The 18,003-nt window shown below is 52.6% G+C and overlaps 1 protein-coding gene across 1 annotated transcript in view; it reads right to left on the reverse strand.

The window, feature by feature from the left end:
• The window catches only part of GFRA2 (GDNF family receptor alpha 2), an 84,307-nt gene that overhangs the window by 44,880 nt on the left and 21,424 nt on the right, over positions 1 to 18,003 (reverse strand). Inside the window, exon 4 of the mRNA XM_059371286.1 lies at positions 5,863 to 6,217. Coding sequence (XP_059227269.1) covers positions 5,863 to 6,217 — 355 coding nt within the window. The remainder of the gene's footprint in view (positions 1 to 5,862; positions 6,218 to 18,003) is intronic.

Raw genomic sequence — 18,003 nt, forward strand, 5'->3', positions numbered from 1 at the left:
GAGGACGCTGAGGAACCACTCCAGGGAGCCAAGAATCAAATGTGGACGTGTCCATATACACCGCCTACAGGCACCAGACATGCCTAAGCTAAGTAAGCGGGCGGGCTTGCCAGAAGGACTCCTCCCCACTCCCTGTGGACAGCCTTGGTGGAGAGGACCCCAAGCCCTCTGCCTTCAGCAGTCCTCCTGGACAAGGACAGTGGCCACTGCATGAAGAGACCCAGGCAGCCAGGGTAGCCCAGGGCTGGAGTCTATTTATACACATTCTCAGTCCCTGGAGGTGAAATTACAGCCTGGGATATGGCACAGCGCCAGCACTGAGTTATTTATGTCCTCTCCGTAGACCAAGAGGAACAGGGCATTTCAGAGAGCCTCTTCCAAACAAGGCCTGAAAGGGACACCGTTTACAGGACAACAGACTCATCCTCCCCACAGCTTCCCAGCCACACATACCCCGCCCCCATGCGCTCACACACACGCAATCCAGGCCATCCTTACAGTGAAGGTAAGCAGAGAGTAGCAATCAGAAGATTGTGTTTAAAGAAAAAAAAAAAAAAAAGTAGGTCATGGCCCTTAGCGGGGCTGGGGTGAGAGAGAGAATTGAGCCAAATTCCATGGATTCATTCCAAGAGATTCTCTGGGCTTTTCAGACTCCATATCAGAACACTGTAAAAGGTCTCCTGGTCTGACGTTTACAGCTCTAGAAGCTCACAAGATAGGAACCAGACAAAGGCTAGAGACAGGGTATGCAACTTCTGAGTAGGAAGCTTCCACATTGATCCTGGTCCAAAGAACCAAGGGAGGGGGCGCCTGGGTGGCTCAGTGGGTTAAAGCCGCTGCCTTCGGCTCAGGTCATGATCCCGGGGTCCTGGGATTGAGTGCCACATCGGGCTCTCTGCAGGGAGCCTGCTTCCTCCTTTCTCTCTCCCTGCCTCTCTGCCTACTTATGACCTCTTGTCTGTCAAATAAATAAGTAAAATCTTTAAAAAAAAAAAAAAAAAAAAAAAAAAAAGCTCCAAGGGAGGAGTCTGAAATACCTCCATTACCCCTAGGCCTACAAGGAGATGTTCTTGTTTAACCAAAGGCTTCTTTAAACTCCAACACCTTGTGGTTACCAACATTTCATAAGATGGCACAGCAAAGTCTGTTAAATATCACCCTGGGGAGAGACAAGGCCTGCCTCTGGGTATGCCCCAGAGCAAACAACAGGCCTGCTTTAACATAGTGCCAGGTGAGGTGGGCTCTGGCAGAGCTGCCCCCCAGGTATGCTGGGCCAATATTCACCCAGGGAGAAGCATAGCTGGGCCTGCTTTCCGTTTTCCTTGGCAATATAGTGAAGGGGGCTAGCCAGGCTTGGGTGCACAGCCCTGAAGCCCAGGGCAGGTTCTGAGAGATGCCTCCAGGCAAGGGTCCCATTCCCAAAATGTCAGCTCAAAGAAGCTTCCCCATGACCCCCATCAAAGCCAGCTTTGTCCATTAAAGTATCCAGGAAAGGAAGGCTTGGGGTCTCCACTTCCTGACCCAAACACCCCAGCACTGGGCTCTCCCATTTCATGGTAAAGATTGCCACCTGTTGTGTCTACCCTGGAGGACAGAAACCTAAAAGGATCCAGTGTCAGGAAGGGAAAGGAGGGTGCTCCTCCCTGGGTATAGAGGAAAATGAAGCCTGGGCTGCCTCTTTTCTACAAGCCCCCTCCAAGCCACCCATCCCCTCCTAGGCTCCTCCGCGGACGTGGAGAAAGCGTCCATAGGTCAGTAAGTCAGGCTTGCAGGTGCATGGAAAAACAATCCCTGCAGGCCTGCCCTGGAGTCCTTCAAAACTGCCCTCCCAGATCCTCTGCCCCAAGGAGGTGTCTCTGCCATGTCCTCCTGTGCCGAGAGCTCATCTCTCCAGATACAAAACCTCGAGAACAGCAGATGCGGTGGGAAAAGGCTGCCCCAGCAGACTGACTCACAGACCTGGAGGGGTCCCTGGAGCCAGGTGAGCATCCCTCGGTGATCAGTAAAGACAAGGAGAGCATAAGGAGGGAAACGGCCCATCCAAGACCACCCAGGAGACCAAGGGCAGGTCTTGCAGCTCAAGGGTGTCCACGATGACCACTTCTGTCCACTACCATCACTCTGTCTCACCCGAGGGCACCATTCCCACCCTGCCTCAAGCCTTGACACTGAGCAGTAAAGCTGCCCAGAGGACAACTGCCCAGGCCGGAACAATGTTCCAGGCCCTGTCCTTCCACTCGCAGGACCACACTTTACAACCATCCATGGCTGGGGGCTGGGCAGGGAGAGGTGGAAGTATGACCTGGTTCTAGACCAGGAGCTCACCCTGTCACACCCTGGAGCTCCTAGAACTTTTATCCTTGACCCAGTTCAAACATGCAGACCCACTATCCGTGGGTCCCACGGTGCCTGCTGTCTCAGTTTAGGTCCTGAAGCTCGGTCTCCCCCACCCGGCTCAGTGCCTCTCAGACACCATCAGGCCTTAGTTCCAGGGACGCTTCATTCCTGACCCTCCTGAAGCTTAAACCTGTTGAAACAGCCCCTGGTTCTATGATGTGAGGCTTACTCCCCAAATCCTTGTTCCTGGCTTCCCCCGCCCCTAGAAAAACAAATGAAAAGCCCCTCTAGCTCTTCAAATGACCCAGAGGTTCTGTGAGCCTGAAATCACCCTGCTCTAAAGTCTCCCCTCTCACACAAGGCCGCAGACCCCCCGGGAGCCACACATGTCGTCCTTCCATAACAGAGGACTCATGAAGGGGGTCCAGGGCTCCTCTGTTACCGCCCCTCCTGGAGACAGCTGAGGGGGGCTTGCCCGCCGGCCACAGTTTCCCCAGCCCACAAGCAGGCACAGGCTCCTGAGGGCCCTTGCCTGTAGCTCCCGGGCTCAGACTCAGCGATGCTCCAGCTCCCTCCCAGGCCCAGCTCCTGGCACATCTGTCCCTGCACATACACTGTGTGAGACGGCCTGGCAGGCCATGTTAGCACCTAGAAGGAGGGAATCCATCTCCTTCTGAGAACCTCGATGCTCCCTTCCATCATGTTGTGGGACTCATAGGACCCATCAGGTCCCGCTCTATCCCAGCCACCACTGGGCTCAGAGCCCCAGCTCAGCAACTGCTAGACCTGCGGCATTCACTCCTGACTTCCTTGGTAGGGCCCTCACTTCCTTCTTCTAACCATGTTCCTGTTGTATGCACAGTTTCTTTTCTTTTTTAAGATTGATTTATTTACTTTAAGATTTTATTTATTTATTTGACAGACAGAGATCACCAGTAGGCAGAGAGACAGGCAGAGAGAGAGAGAGGAAGGGAAGCAGGCTCCCTGCTGAGCAGACAGCCCAATGCAGGGCTCAATCCCAGGACCCTGGGATCATGACCTGAGCTGAAGGCAGAGGCTGTAACCCACTGAGCCACTGAGGCGCCCCTGATTTATTAATTTTAGAGAGGGAGGCAGAAAGCCTGTGTGTGAGCAGGAGGAGGGAGAGAGGGAAAGGGAGAAAGAATCCCCAGGCCAACTCCTGCTGAGCACAGAGTCCGATGTGGGCTTGATCCCAGGACCCTGAGATGTGACCTGAGCTGAAATCACTAGATAGCAGCCAAACCGATTGAGTCACCCAAGTGCCCTGCATAGTTTGTTTTAAATGGCCTCAGTCAGTGTCTGTAGGTAATAAGGCCTATTTTTTTAAGAAAGCAAGAGAGAAAGGCCCCTCCTTCATAGCTCTCCAGAGCCCTGCAGCTGGCTCTGAGGATCAGGACCAGAGCCTTGGAACTCAGCATCTTGTTGTCCAAAGCCAACCAGCATTCCCCCTTCATCCAACATGGCCCCAGCACTCCCCTGGTACAAAGAGGCCTCCCTTCCCTCTGCAGCCTCCGCCTCAGTAAAATCCGCTTGTGCCTCCTGCCAGGCCCAGACCAACCACAACTGGCTTCAACCCTCCAACACACACTCACTCACTCACACGGATTCACATACTCCCTCACACATACATACCACGCACATACACTTTCCTACACTCTCACACTCTCACATACAGACACACTCCCTCTCATGTCCGCTCACAGCTATACATGCACATACACACCATGAGGCATCATATCTTAGTCACTCCCTCCCTCAGGAACCCCCTTCTCTTCTGCAATCTGGGCCACTCTCTCCTGGCTGTCCTTCCACATGTGAGCCTCCCTGTCACAAGCCCCCCATCCTCTGTCCCTCCCTGAAGAACCTGCATGTCCAGCAGAGCTCTGACTCACTATCCACACCAATGGCTTCTCCTATCTTCAGGCCTCTCCAGCCTAGACTCCCTCTTGGGCTCCACCAACCCACCCTGCACCATTCCACCCACTGCTGGAGCTCTATCCACCAATGAGGTGTCCAACAGTTCCCAAACCCACTTCTCCACTCTAGCCGCTTTACTGGGCATGCCCCCAAACATAGCCAAGAGGATGGCAATAGACCTCCAGGCACCACAAATGCTACGCATCCAACCCCGTTCCCCACACACACACTGAATGTCTCCTTCATCCCACAGTTACTTGACTAGGAAACATGGCGGTCATCATTCATTTATCCATTCCAGTGATGTTTGTGGAGTGCTCATCATGTGCCAGGCTCTCTGTGTAGGATGAGGTGTGGCATAAACAAAACAGAAATGACTTGTGCCTCCAGGAAACGAACATTCACCCAATCAACCAGTCCTGTCAAGTCTACTCACCAATCATATCTGAAATGGTACACTTCTCTCTGCTCCTACATCTGCTGGCAAACCAGCATCCAGTACATCATGAGCAAACTTCCGTCTCTCCCGCAGCCCCACTTGTGGCCTCCCCATCCCACCGCCCTCACTGTGAGCACCCACCATCTGTAGCGCCCCATAAGGCCAGGCTCTCTCCTACAGCCTCTGCACACGTTTTTCCAGCTGACAACACTCCAGGGCTTCCTCCTTCTCATTTTTCAAGTTTCAGCTCAAGACCCCCTTCCCTGGTCCCCCAGGCTGAGGCAGATGTCCCTCCTGATGCTGCCTCATCGGAGAGCCCACAGCCCTCACACCCTTGCACTGGGAAGGCTGCCTTGTCCGTCCTCCCTTCCAGACTGGCTGTTTCTCTCAGAGCACAATGTTCGCCTCTGCAGGCCCTGAGAACGGAGTGCTGGGTGCAACAGGGGCTAGATAAACACTTAACAGCAAGCAGAGAAGACAGAAGAACTGTGCAGAAGCACATTTCCACTCACCGTCACGACAACTGAAAAAAACCTTCCCGATCATTAGGCTACACTTACTAAGCATTTCCTCTAAGCCAGGCTCTGTGCTAGGCTTGGGGCACACATCCCATCATCTAATCTTCATGAGGACCCTGTGATATGGGCATTGTTAGTCCTGTTTGCAGGTGAAGGAGAGCCAACTGGACAAATGTTTACAACTTGCTCCCAGTCACACAGCGAGGGAGCAGAAAGTCAAACCCGGGCAGTCAGACTCAGACCCGCACTCCAGGGCCCCACCAGCCTGGCTCAGCCAGCCGGGCGGAGAGAGCTACCTCTGTGATGTAGAAGAGCCCCTTCCTGATGGCCACACCACGTCCCGGGGACATGAGGTGGGGACTTCCTTCAGAGGTGGGACTGAAATCACTGAGGGTCCCTTCTTAGTCCAGGCTCTAGGGGTCTCTGATTTGACATTCTACCCTCCTTGGCTTGTTCACCTTGGTTTGGCACGGTCCTAAGCACGCGCTGAGCACGGAGCTGGCAGACAAACCACAAGCCCGTGCACCAATGAATGAATGAATGAATGAGTGGCCGGCAGTTCGGTCTGCGCGTGTCCGCGTCCCCGGGGTCCCGCAAGTGCGGAGTCCTGACCCGCAGCGGCGTGCTTACCGGCACAGGTGGTCGGTCCGGCAGACGCTGCGGAGATCCAGGCAGTTGGGCTTCTCCTTGTCCTCGTACGAGCAGCTGGGCAGGATGGTCTGCCGGCGGCGCTCGGCGCACGCCTGGTCCTGGCAGGAGCAGAAGAGCATGCGGTAGGTGTACTCGCTGGGCACGCGGTCGAAGAACTGGCGCAGGGCCTTGTGGCACTTGCGGCGGTTGCAGCGCTCGGTGGGCGAGATCTCGCGGTTGCAGATGGAGATGTAGGAGGAGCGCAGCTTCTTGCAGTTGTCGTTCAGGTTGCAGGCCTTGGCGGCGTCCAGGCAGTGGTTGCTCTTGGCGCTGACCGCGGGGTCTGCTCCTGTCCCTGGAGGGGGAGGAGAGAGCAGGTCACAGGCTGGCCAGGGGACGGAGGCCCACAGCCACCTGCTCCCGGGGGACACCTCCCAGCGGTCATGATGCCCTTCGCCTCAGTCTCCTCATCTGTGAAGTGGGGACACCTAACAGGCAGCTAGATTTAAATTAATGACTAAAGGGGTCCACCACAGGCTTAGGACAGCCCCTGGTACAGAGCAATTGTACCTGTGGGGAGCTCTGATGAGGAGGACTGTTCATTCTGTCTTGTTTAAAACTTACAACCAGGAGCACGGGGAGGGTTCAGTGGGTTAAAGCCTCCGCCTTCGGCTCAGGTCACAATCCCTAGGTCCTGGGATCAAGCCCCGCATCGAGCTCCCTACTCAGCAGAGAGCCTGCTTCTTCCTCTCCTTTTGCCTGCTTCTCCCCCTACTTGTGCTCTCTCTCTCTCTGTCAAATAAATAAATAAAATCTTTAAAAAAAAAAAAAAAGTATCACAACCAAAATGGCAAGCAACTAGGGGTTTGCAGTCCTGTTCACCAACGCGGGTAACAGAAAATGAAGTGACTGGCTCTAGTCCGTACAACCGAATGGCAGCTGAGGCAGGACGGGCCCCCAGGCCCCCAGGCATCCAGCAGCTGCACATTTGAGCAGGCTTCTGATTGGGGTCCTGCTGGCGTTCAGGGAGGGACAGGTCCCATCACGGGATCTTCAGCAGCCACCACCACCACCATCAGGGCCACCACAGGACCACTGAAACTGTCCCTACACATTTCAGAAGGCGCCAGGGCAGGGGTGCTGCAGGGGCCAGTTGGTCCGGAGAACCATTACAAAGGATGGTGCCGGTGGGAGACCAGCAGGACGAGGGAGAGGCTAAAGGCCAGCTCGGACTCTAATAGGGCCGAGAGCATAGCCAGCCAAAGGGTAGGCATGCTGGATATGGCGACTTCGGCGTCGGTGCCGCACCCTTGAGTTTGGGATCACTGCCCGTGGAGTGGAGCATCTCGGACATGAAGCAGGAGTCTCGGGAATTCCCAGGCTCCCTTTGTGGTGGCTACCCTATCCCACAGGTCTCAGCTCTTCTAAGGACCACCTGACCCTCCCCTGCCAGCCGACCCCCACCACAGAGGGCCTCTTGGCCATCCTAATGACAGACAGTGGAGGGAGGCGGGAATCCAGTCCGTGAGTGCCCACCTGAGATGTTCGGACAGAGCCAGACGGCAGATCACCTAACCCTACCTCTTGATTTCGCAGATGAGGAAACTGAGGTACTATGTAGGCAAGGGCTTGGCTCGGGTCATCCAGCACATGGGGAGTAAACCAGAGCAGGGACCCAGTTGTGCCAGCACTGTGTACACCATCAGCTCAGCTTTTAGGATGGATGAGCTGCACCTTTTTCATTCATTCTTCATCTACCCAGTAAAGTCTTGCCAATATTTAGTGAGCACCACCCCTGTCGTGGTGTTGGGAAGGATGTAGGGTGAGGGAGGCTGACAGCATGCTCCTCTCCACACAAAGCCCCCCGCCCCCTGCCCTGGCCAGCATAGGTGCCTGAGCATTCCAGCACAGTTCCTGGTGTTCAGGTCTCTGGGTCATTAAAGATCTACTAAATGCCCCTCTGCACGCCCTTTCTCTGCTAGGTGCTATGTCAGATACAGATGTGTAAGAGCTGGTCCCAATTCTCAAAGAGCTCACAACTCTAGCTAGGAAACCAAGAGACAGAATAGCATAGCATAGTGGTTAAGACTGGGTGCTCTAAACCTTAGGCATCGTCACTGGACAGCCCTACTGTGTGGCTTTGGACAAGTAACTGAATCTTCCTTTGCCTCAGTCTACCCGTCTACAAAAGAGTGCCTCCCACATAGCATTGCTGTAAGCATGAATGAGCTAGCTCATTTTTTTCTCTTGCATGCATGGTAAATTTGCCCTGTCTATAAGATCATCCCCATCAGCTGTTACACCACCGGTCTTTAAGGGAAAAAAAGCCTCCTTGTGACCATACACCCACCGTTAAGGTAGCACCTTATTTTTCTGCTTCCTTGAAAGCAAAACCCCTCAAAGGAGTTGTCCATACCAACAGTCTCTTTCTCCCCTCCTGGTCTCACTTGGACCCACTGCAGCCTGGCATTGGCCTCCCGCTCTTGCCAGTGGTCAGGGATCCTGGGCCTTCCTCTTCCTCAGCCCATAAGGACACTGGACACAGCCAATGGCCCCCTCCAGCCCCCTTTCCTCACATCCTTCCCCTCTCTGCTGGTCTTCCTGTACTCACCTGAGCAGCCTTCGGCATTCTCCTCTAGGGTTCAGCCCCCTCTTCTCTCTGTGCACCCACTCATGGCTTGTCCCCACCCAGATCTCCCCCCAGTCCCCAGATTTGTATGTCCAACTACTTGCTTGCCCTCTCTACCTGAAAGGCTGACACCCGCATCTCAAACTTAGCCAAACCTACATGTTCCCCACGAGGCTGTTCCGCAGCCCCAGTCCTCCTCATCCCTCTGAAAACAACTCACCCTCCCAGTAGCTCAGGCCAAAAATCTTGGTACATCCATGACTCCTCTCACATTCACACACCACGTCAGAAAAACCAGGTAGTTTCACCTCCAAAATACATGCAGAATGCAAGCATTTCTCACCACTGCAACTGCTCCCAGCACTCTACATGCCATCCTCACCACATGCTGGCAAGAGCTTCGGTTCCTCATCTCCCTCTTCTGTCCTTATGCCCATCCCAACCCCTGCCTCAAAGCAATCTTCTCATCACATCTGGAGTGAACCTTCTAGAACCCAAGGCAGAGAGATAATGTTCCTGGGCTCCAACGCTTCTAGCGGCTTCCCCTCTCACTCAGGGTATGGTCTTCAAGGCTTTATACCTGTGCTGTCCAATATGGTAGCTGCTAGCCACACATGGCCATGGAACCTGAAATGTGGTTAACCCAAAATGAGAGGTCTACACCAGATTTTGAAAATATCCACAGGTTTATAAGGCTTGCTAAGAAAAAAAAAATAATGTAAAGCATTTCATTAATAATTTTTTAGATTAACTACATAGTAAAGCAATACTATTCTGGAAATATCTTAAACAAATATATTGTCAAAATTAATTTTACTTGCTTCTTTTTACTTTTTTAATGTGGCTACTAGAAAACCTAGAATTATATAGGTGACTTATATTTCTGTCAGCCTGCACTGTTCTGGATGACCTCACCTCCTACTCCTCCTGGTCACTTCCTCCATTCTAGCCACAAGGCAGAATGCTCTTCCTGGACTTGCTCTTCCTGGACTGTGCCCTGACCTCAGGGCCTTTGCACTTATTTCCTCCTCCTGGAAAGCTCTCCACCATCATCATTCCTCCCTTCTTTCAGGTGTCTGTGAATCCTTCTGGACCACACTATACATAATAAGAAACCACTCCCCTTACCCCTGCTCTGATCTCTTTTTCCCACAACTCATCACTGTCTACCACAGTACACGCTTCCTTAGTCATTTGTTTGTGTCAAATACAAACTCCATAAAAGCAGGAGCTTTACTGGTTATACTCACTGCTGTATCCATATTTCCCAATGTCTGGTGCATGGTAGGTATTGAAGACAAATTTAACAAGTGAAAGAATAAATGTACCTAGAACAATATTTAATTCCTAACAAGTACTCAAAAGTTGTTGGCTAATGTTATTAAAGAAGCCAAACTGACGCAGAGTCAGCAATAGAGGTCAACATAAGACCACATGTAAGCAAGTATCCATGTGGCCCAGAAGGGTGCAGATGTGGAAGTTGGGGCGCGATAGACAAAGACGGGTCCTCACCCCAATACCCTGCCAACAACAGCACCACAAAGGCCGAAAGAGAAAAGTTCCCTCTCTTCTTCTCATAGAAACAAAAGGGGGATTAAAGCAGAAAGAGAATCGAGGTTGGTTTTCCCACTCACTGGATAAACAAATCTTTACTGAAGACCTACTGTGTGCCAAGGAGTTCCTCAGAGACCCAGCTGGAAACAAAGGGCCTGACCCGTGCACCGGGGAAGTCAGGGTGCTGTGGGAGCAGAGAGGAAAGCATCATACCCAGACCAGGGGTCACAGAAGCAGTGGTATCTGAACTGAACCTACAGCATGAGTCAGAGGAAGCAAAAAGGGTACAAAGCAGCTCCCGGTCTGAGTCAACAAGGAGCTGGGCAAAAGCTGGGAGGAGCTGACAGCAATTCAGGAAGCCTGGAGATGGAGACTGAAAGAGGGGCCCAGGAGAGCAGAAGAGGGGCTTGTCCACAGTGGGGTGCGGCCTCCCAAGCAGTCGCCCTGAGCTGAGGCCACACCATCCTGCCCGGGGCCAGGATCCAAGACGCCTGTCTGCACACGGGCTGTTCTGGGGGCACCCCGTCTACAAAGCCTTCTCTCCCCCCGCCAACCGGGCTCTGCTTCCATGTTCCCTGCACCTGTCAGGATGCCGGCAGGCAGAAGGGAAGAGCCAGCAAAGCAGCCTGGGGCGGAGGTGGAGGGGAGCGAGGACGTCTAGGGCCCCGGAGAGGAGCGGGGCGACTCGGCACATGGAGCAGCAGCTAATTCAGGCCTGCGGCTGCTTTTAGGTTCCCCAGGTGCTCTGCCCCTGCTCCTCTCAGCGTGTTCCTGAGCTAATGCCGGAGTAATTACAGCCTCAGTGCCTTCCATTTGGAGCTTGAATAGTGAAAGCTTGTGCTAGGGGGCGGGAAATGTAAACCCCTGGGCCAAAACTTGGTAAATTTCCTAGAAAAAAACAATAAATGTGGCAACTGTAACAGCAATTGCTTAGTTGCAGGGAAGAGGCCCCTTCCGACCCTCCTGGAGCGGGTGCCCACCCTGGTAGAGAACGGGCCCCTTCAGACCCCCACTCAGAGCGGGTACTGGCCCTGGCGGAGAACGCCCCGGAGGCTGGCCTGGGCTCGGCTTTCCTTTCTAGCAAGGAGACACGTTCCTGGGGCAGGCAGGCCGACCAGACAGCCCCTTCCCACACGCCCTGCCTCTCTCTCCACCACTGAGCCACCTCTCCCCCGGCTCCAGAAGGCTTCTGTTTTCTCTTCCCACCAGTGGGGGAAGAAGGAGGGAGTGCTGGATTGCAAACACCAGCCTCCCCCAGTGTGGGGCTCAGCCCCTTGATTGAAATGTCCAAAGGGTAGGAAAGAGGGGCCCCTGCTACCCCTCCCCTCAGACCCCCTACAACCCTAGCAGAGACCACACAGGGCCTGCGAAGGCCTCAGGCGCTAGAAGGGGACATAGGTCTGGGCCAGCCTGCTCTCCACACTCACTCTGCTTACCCCACACACATCCAGGTCTCCCGGGCCTGCTGAGAGGAGCCCAGATGGGCCAAGGAGTCAAGGGAAACAGCTGCCCCAGGGAGAGCAAGGGGAAACCGAACCAGACCTGGCGCTTTCCAAAGCCTTGGTGAACACAGCCTCTGGGCTTCTGCCTCTGAGAGATACACCCTGGCTTCTTCCTGTCCTCCCTCCCTGTCCTTCCCTAAGGCCAGAGCCAGGGAAACTACCGTAGAGGGGCTCCCTCACCCCAGCCAAGCCTCACCTGCCTCCCCTCCTTCCTCCTGGGGAGCTGCCCTGAGCCGATGACCATCCGTCCCTAGAGCTTAAAACCAATATCCTTGAAATAAGTGTATGACCTTGTAAGGAGCCAAGTCTGCCTTGGTCCACCTCTGTCATTTCAGCCACGCTACCGGTACCACACATACAAATATTTAATTAATTTCTCCTTTAAAGAATTCTCTTAATACATAAGTAAAATGTTTAAATTCTTTAATTGACTCACTTTTTAAATGTTTTAAAGATTTATTTATTTATTAGAGAGAGGGCAAGTGCACGTACAAGAGGGAGCAGGGAGGGGCAGAGGGAGAGGGAGAGAATCTCAGGCAAATTCCACACCAAGCACAGAGCCCCACCCCAGGCTCAATCTCACAACCCTGAGATCATGACCCGAGTGGAAACCAAGAGTCGGACACTTAACTGACTGAGTCACCCGGGCACCCCTTTACATTTTTTAATACCTACCCAGATTTATCCTAAATGATAAAATCTATGTTAGTTCTGGACTTTTCTAATATGTGTTAAAATGCACTGCTATTAAAATAAAAATGTGCATTCCTCGCCCCTCTCCCATTCCAACAGCCTTGTGTGTGCAGTTGGAGGGAGGTCACTGACTGACAGCTGAAACTCTTCAACTTCCGTGCATTTGGGAGTCACTTGAAGTGCCCATTACATGCAAACGCATGGGCCCCCGCCTCCCCATCAAGAGCTCTGCGACGGTGCCTAAGACTCTGGATTTTGCAAGCTCCCCAGTGATTCTGAGGCTGCCTTCCGAACTTGCGGGACCACAGACTTGGAGCAGGGGCTGGGCTGGCAGCAGACTCAAACACGCAGACTCCCGATCCAACACACCGTTTACCAAACCCACCCTCAGCAGAAGGCAAAGCACTTTGCAGATTTCCCGCCCCCTAGCACTGACAGCCCTCTGACATCATCAGAGTATGCCCCCTGGGGGCTTCGCCCCCAACCCCACCAGGAGGCTCATCAAGGCTGACCTTCCAGGGGCCGACAGGCCTCTCCCTGTGGGAGCAGAAATCGTCAGAGCGAGTGTAGAAGGCGTTCTGTGATTCTTGCAAGCCATTGGGGCACCGGGTGCTTCTGTTCTGCTTCTAGCCTTCCAGGAAACTGCCAGCCTGTTGCTTACCCCTAATCTCATTTCTGACTGCAGTGTCCAGCCGCAAGCCCACCCCAGCTCCCTGGGCCTTACCCTGCAGCTCTGCCAGTAGAGCAGGAGTCCGAGGCCTGATTGTCTCTGCCTCTCCCAATGGGTCAATCCCCAGACAAAGCCCTGCCCTCTCTGGGTCTTAATGTCTCGCCTGGAAAAGGACAGTTTTTGAACTATATGGACTTCTACATTTTGTGATTCTCCTGCCTACCCTCACCCTCCATACACACACATACACACACACATACGATATGAGGGAGTGAGGAAGGGAGTACAGGGAGTGAGGAAGCTCCTGCCCCACCTCATTTAGAAACAGGCTTAAAGGAGTTCACCCTGGCCCCAGGCAAACCCAGCATGTATACTCACGGAAACGTGCTCACGTGTCCTAGGGCTCACAAGTGCCCCTGCCTCCTCCATGCCCAGACCCCAGGCCCCTGTCGCCTGGCAGTCACACAGCTGTCAGTCAACAAATATTTTCAGGTATTGACCACATGCCCTAGAAACCTAGCTGTGAACTGGGAAGACAGAGTCGCTTCTCTCCAGAGGCTTTCAGTCTAGTGAAAGACTGATAAATATATATATATATGAACAAATAAATAAGTGCCAATAAGTGCTGTGAAGAAAATAAACTAAGTGAATTCTGAAAAGAATAAATGGGGGATGGGAGGGCCTGTCCTAGGATGCAACATCCAAGCTGAGAAAGCATGGTGGGCAGGAAGAGTGAAACATGCAAAAAAAAATCCAGAGTAAGAGAATCCCAAGCAAAAGGAAAAGCAGGTGCAAAGGTCCTAAGACAGGCATGAGCTTGGTGTGTTCACAGGCCAAAGGGAGGGTAAAGTGGCTGAGGTTTACCTTAATGAAGCAAAGTAAGAGAGAGAAGCCACTGGTAGCGTGGGTACTGTAGTGACTTCAAAGACATCACACACTGAGCCCACTGTGCATATAACTTGGAGAAAAAACCAACAGGGTCAGTTGGACACTGAACAGGAAGAAAGAAATCCAGGAAAACTCTTAGGTGTTGGGCCTGAGCACCAGGTGGATGGTGGAATCACTTGGGAAACAGAAAAGACCTGAAGGGGAGAAGGAGGGCAGAACTAAACACATCATGATGTTTTCACCTGAAGTGTGAGATGCCTACTAGCTATCCAAGTGGAGATGTTGAAACTTCAGGAGGACAAATGAGTCCGGAGTGTAGGACGCAGGTCTGAGCTAGAGGCATAAAACAGCATGACTGATGTGGAGGCCACTTGCTGCCATAGGACTAAATGAGTTTGCCTAGGTTGAGGGGACACTAAAGTAGAAGAAAGGGCTCAGGACGGAGCTTCGGACACCATCATTCAGTGGACGCTGGGAAGGAGAGCACCACATGGTGGTGGGAAGTCAGGGGTTCTGGGAACCAAGCCAAGAGCTTCGAAGAGAAGGACAGCTATTCAACTGAATCCAAATAATTAGGGACATAAGGGTGAACAGAGAGGCAGTCGACAAGGAGATACAGACAAACTGCACTCTAAATGGGGCTGGATAGAAGACAGGACCCGTGGGGAGCTAGAGGGAGCACACCTTCCCCACTGGGTTCCAGCCACCCACACCATCACCTCCACACCCCTCGGCCTCATGGGGCCATCCATGCCCAGCTGCCCCTCAAGATCCACTCACTCCCAACGTTGGCATACTGAGCACCCTTACATGCGGAGCACAGCTGGAGAAATGAACAAAAGCAACAAAGCCTCCTGCCCTCCTGGAGCTTACATGCCAGGGTAAATGAGATTATAATGAAGTAACTAACGGAAACTTACCCTTGGCCAGAGGCTTGCTCTGCAGGCTTAACCAGGGTCCCCCCGCATCCCTGCTCGGGGCTGGCTGGTGATTATGAGCAGGAACTCTGGCCCAGCTGGGAGGCAGAGGACCTCGCTGGGCCACCCGCTAGCAGAGTGAGCATCACAGGTTACGCAACCTCTCTGAGCCTCGTTTATTTTCCTCATCTGCAAAATGAGGATGAAACCCCTAGCCTGCCAGTACACAGGACAGTGCTAAAAATCAGACAGGATAAGGTAGATAAAAAGTCCTCTCGTGGTTTCCGGGACACGGCACACACCCCATAAATGCTTGTTTACAAATGTGTTCCCCACCTGGAAAGATCTTCCCTCCTCCCATCTCTCCATGGTCACATAACCCTGCAGAAGAGACTCACCCCATGCACCTCTTGCTCCAGCCCCACACACCACACCCCACAAGATAGAAGGGTGCCCAGTCTCCTCACTGAGGAGCAGGGGGCAGAGTGCTCTCAGGTCATCCAGAAGCCTAAGAGAGTGGGAACTCCAGGCTCTTCCTCACCACTGGGAGTGGAAGCCAGGAGCCCCATACCATCTGCATGAAGTAGTACCTCAGCTTTCCCCAAGAGATGACCTTGCCAGTCCCAGTGCCTCGCCTGCCAGCCATCTGGCCTCACTCAAGGCCCAGGGATCCAGTGGGACCGCCACCTTCGTCCCCGCCACTGTGGGTGCTGCCCTCCTCAAACCAGCGGCAGTCCCAGGCTCCCCTGTATCCTCAACCTTTCCTGGGATCTCCCCCTCACCCCCAGCCCCACACAACACGCAGCCGCCCCAGCGCCCTCCAGGGTCGGCTGTGTTTTTGGAAGCAGGCCAACCCACCAAAAGTCCATTTGATGAATGGCAAATTCAAATCAATTCCAAAAATCGATTGCTCTTGAATATCATTTTATATTTTGTCAAATCTTAACCACTGTCAGAATTCTTTCCCATTCTTCAAAAGCCTTATTAGTCTTAATTTTGTGTTTTAAGCAATTAAAAATTAAAATTTCATTATTTCACATTGGAAGGGAATTTTTCAGCCACTTTCGAGGGCTCTGTGTCTTTTTAAATGTAGTTTGGATGGGTTTTTTTTTCAACTCAAATTTTTACCATACTCACACCAATTCCTGCAGTGGTGTGTTAGCTTTAATTTTGTATTTATAACAATTAAAAACCGAAATTGAAGCATTTCATAGTGATGTGATTCACCTAAATCCTTCATCAGCATTTTTTATTTGTGGTGAATGGATGCAGGATTAGATGCACCAACCACAAGCTAAAATTTTTTACTAATTATGAAATACACTTTTCTCACCATGAGAAGCCCTTCTTCACCAAGAAATTCCAAAAAGCCACCTACCGCTGCTGTTTTAACCTTCGTACCTCACATCCTCTCTTCGATCCTGCCCAAGCCAAGCTTCCAACCCATGGCCCCACTGAGACATTCTGGTCAAGGTCATTAGTGACCTCTATGCTATCATATGTAAATGTAAACTTCTCTGACTTGACCTCTTGGCTACATTTGGCATAGCTGACCCCTTCCTCCCTCTTGAGACCAGCGCTTCTCTTGGCTTCCCCCCCCACACCCCTGACTCCCCATCAGCCCTCATCTCAGCTTCTTCGCTGCTCTTCACCCCTGCATGGAGAGCCCAGCCTCGCTCGCTCTCTGTCCACACACTCTTGCTAGGTGACCTCATGGGTCCACAGCTTTAAATACCATCTATATGCTAACGACTCTCAACCTACATCTCAACCCCGATCTCTACTCAGAACTCCAGGCTTACATCCAAATGCCTACTTGGCATTTTCAGGCAGAGGTCTGACTAGAACTTCCACCCTACTGTGGCTGTCAGAGGACTCCAGATTACTGTCCCCCAACCTCTCCTCCCCTGTTCCTTATCCTAATACGTGGGAGTACCATCGCGATTCAAGCCTAAATCGCCAGTTGTCCTGAGATCTGTCCCACACCAGATCCCAGATCACGCACCCTCTCCAGCCCCTCCTATCTTATAAGTCCAGCCAGTGCAACAGCCCCAAACTGCTCGCCAGCTTCCTCCCCTGCCCGTGCCCCTCCACTGCCCCACAATCCGATATCCCTAGCGCAGGAGTAAGCTTTCCCGAGTAGAAATCATACTGTGCTACTCAAGTGATTAAAATCCTCCAACGTTTCTCACCACTCTTAAAATGAAACCCAGAGTCCTTAACTTGCCGGCTGCAGCCCAGGGAGCTGGCCCCTGCCTGCACCTGTGCCCACCTCCCAACCACCACCTCCCCCTCACTCACAAGGCCCCAGCCATATCGCCTTTCCAGGCCCCACCCTCCCGAAGGTCCTTGGGACCTTCTCCTAGATGTGCCCTCTGCCATTCCGAGATTCCATGGCTGGATCCTTCCTAGGAGTCCGATTTTTGGCCCTCCCCATTGGGAAGGGCCACCAGCCACCTCTGTCCTAGCCTCCTATTTAATCCTGAGTGGCATCTGTCACCATCTTTTTGTTGGTGGTGCTGTTCATTTGTTTGTTGGCTTGTCTTCTGTTTTTCTCTGTCTCGGACAAATAGAAATAAGCTCCATAAGAAGCAATGACTCCCTTGTCTTGTTCACTGACATACCTCCAGCCCCTAGAACAGGGCACAGCACACACGGATGCTTCTGGAGTTTGAGGGATGAATTCACACACACCCCACATCTGCGAGATGGGACGGAAGCATCCAGAGTTCAATGATGTAACCTCCAGATTGTAGGAGGCCCCCAAACACACATATATAGGTTTATTCCATTAGTTATTTTTGTTGATCACGTGAAAATGGCCTTCCCATCTTCAAATGGGAAAATCTCCCATCCCTTCCCTCTGTATTCACCCTTACACCAGTGTTCCCAGGGCTCCCCTCGGAGGCAGGAAAGAGGGCTAAAGGCAGTGACTGTTCCACTGAGGGAAGGGCCACATCACCCCTCTCCACTTTCCCTCTCAGGACACACACACACACCGTACATGTGCACACCCTCATGTATATATACCACTCCACACGCCACACATATACGGCCCCCACATTCATATCATACATGCCACATGTACATACCACCTCACACACACACACACCAACTCATACACACACACTACTCCACACACAAACACATAACATGCTCACAACACACACCACCCCCACATACACATATACACCAAATCATATACACACACACTACCCCACACACACACCACCACCACCCCACACACACCAACTCATACATGCACACCACCCCCCACACACACCAACT

This window comes from Mustela nigripes, chromosome 1 (assembly GCF_022355385.1).
Source record: "Mustela nigripes isolate SB6536 chromosome 1, MUSNIG.SB6536, whole genome shotgun sequence".
Lineage (NCBI taxonomy): Eukaryota > Metazoa > Chordata > Mammalia > Carnivora > Mustelidae > Mustela > Mustela nigripes.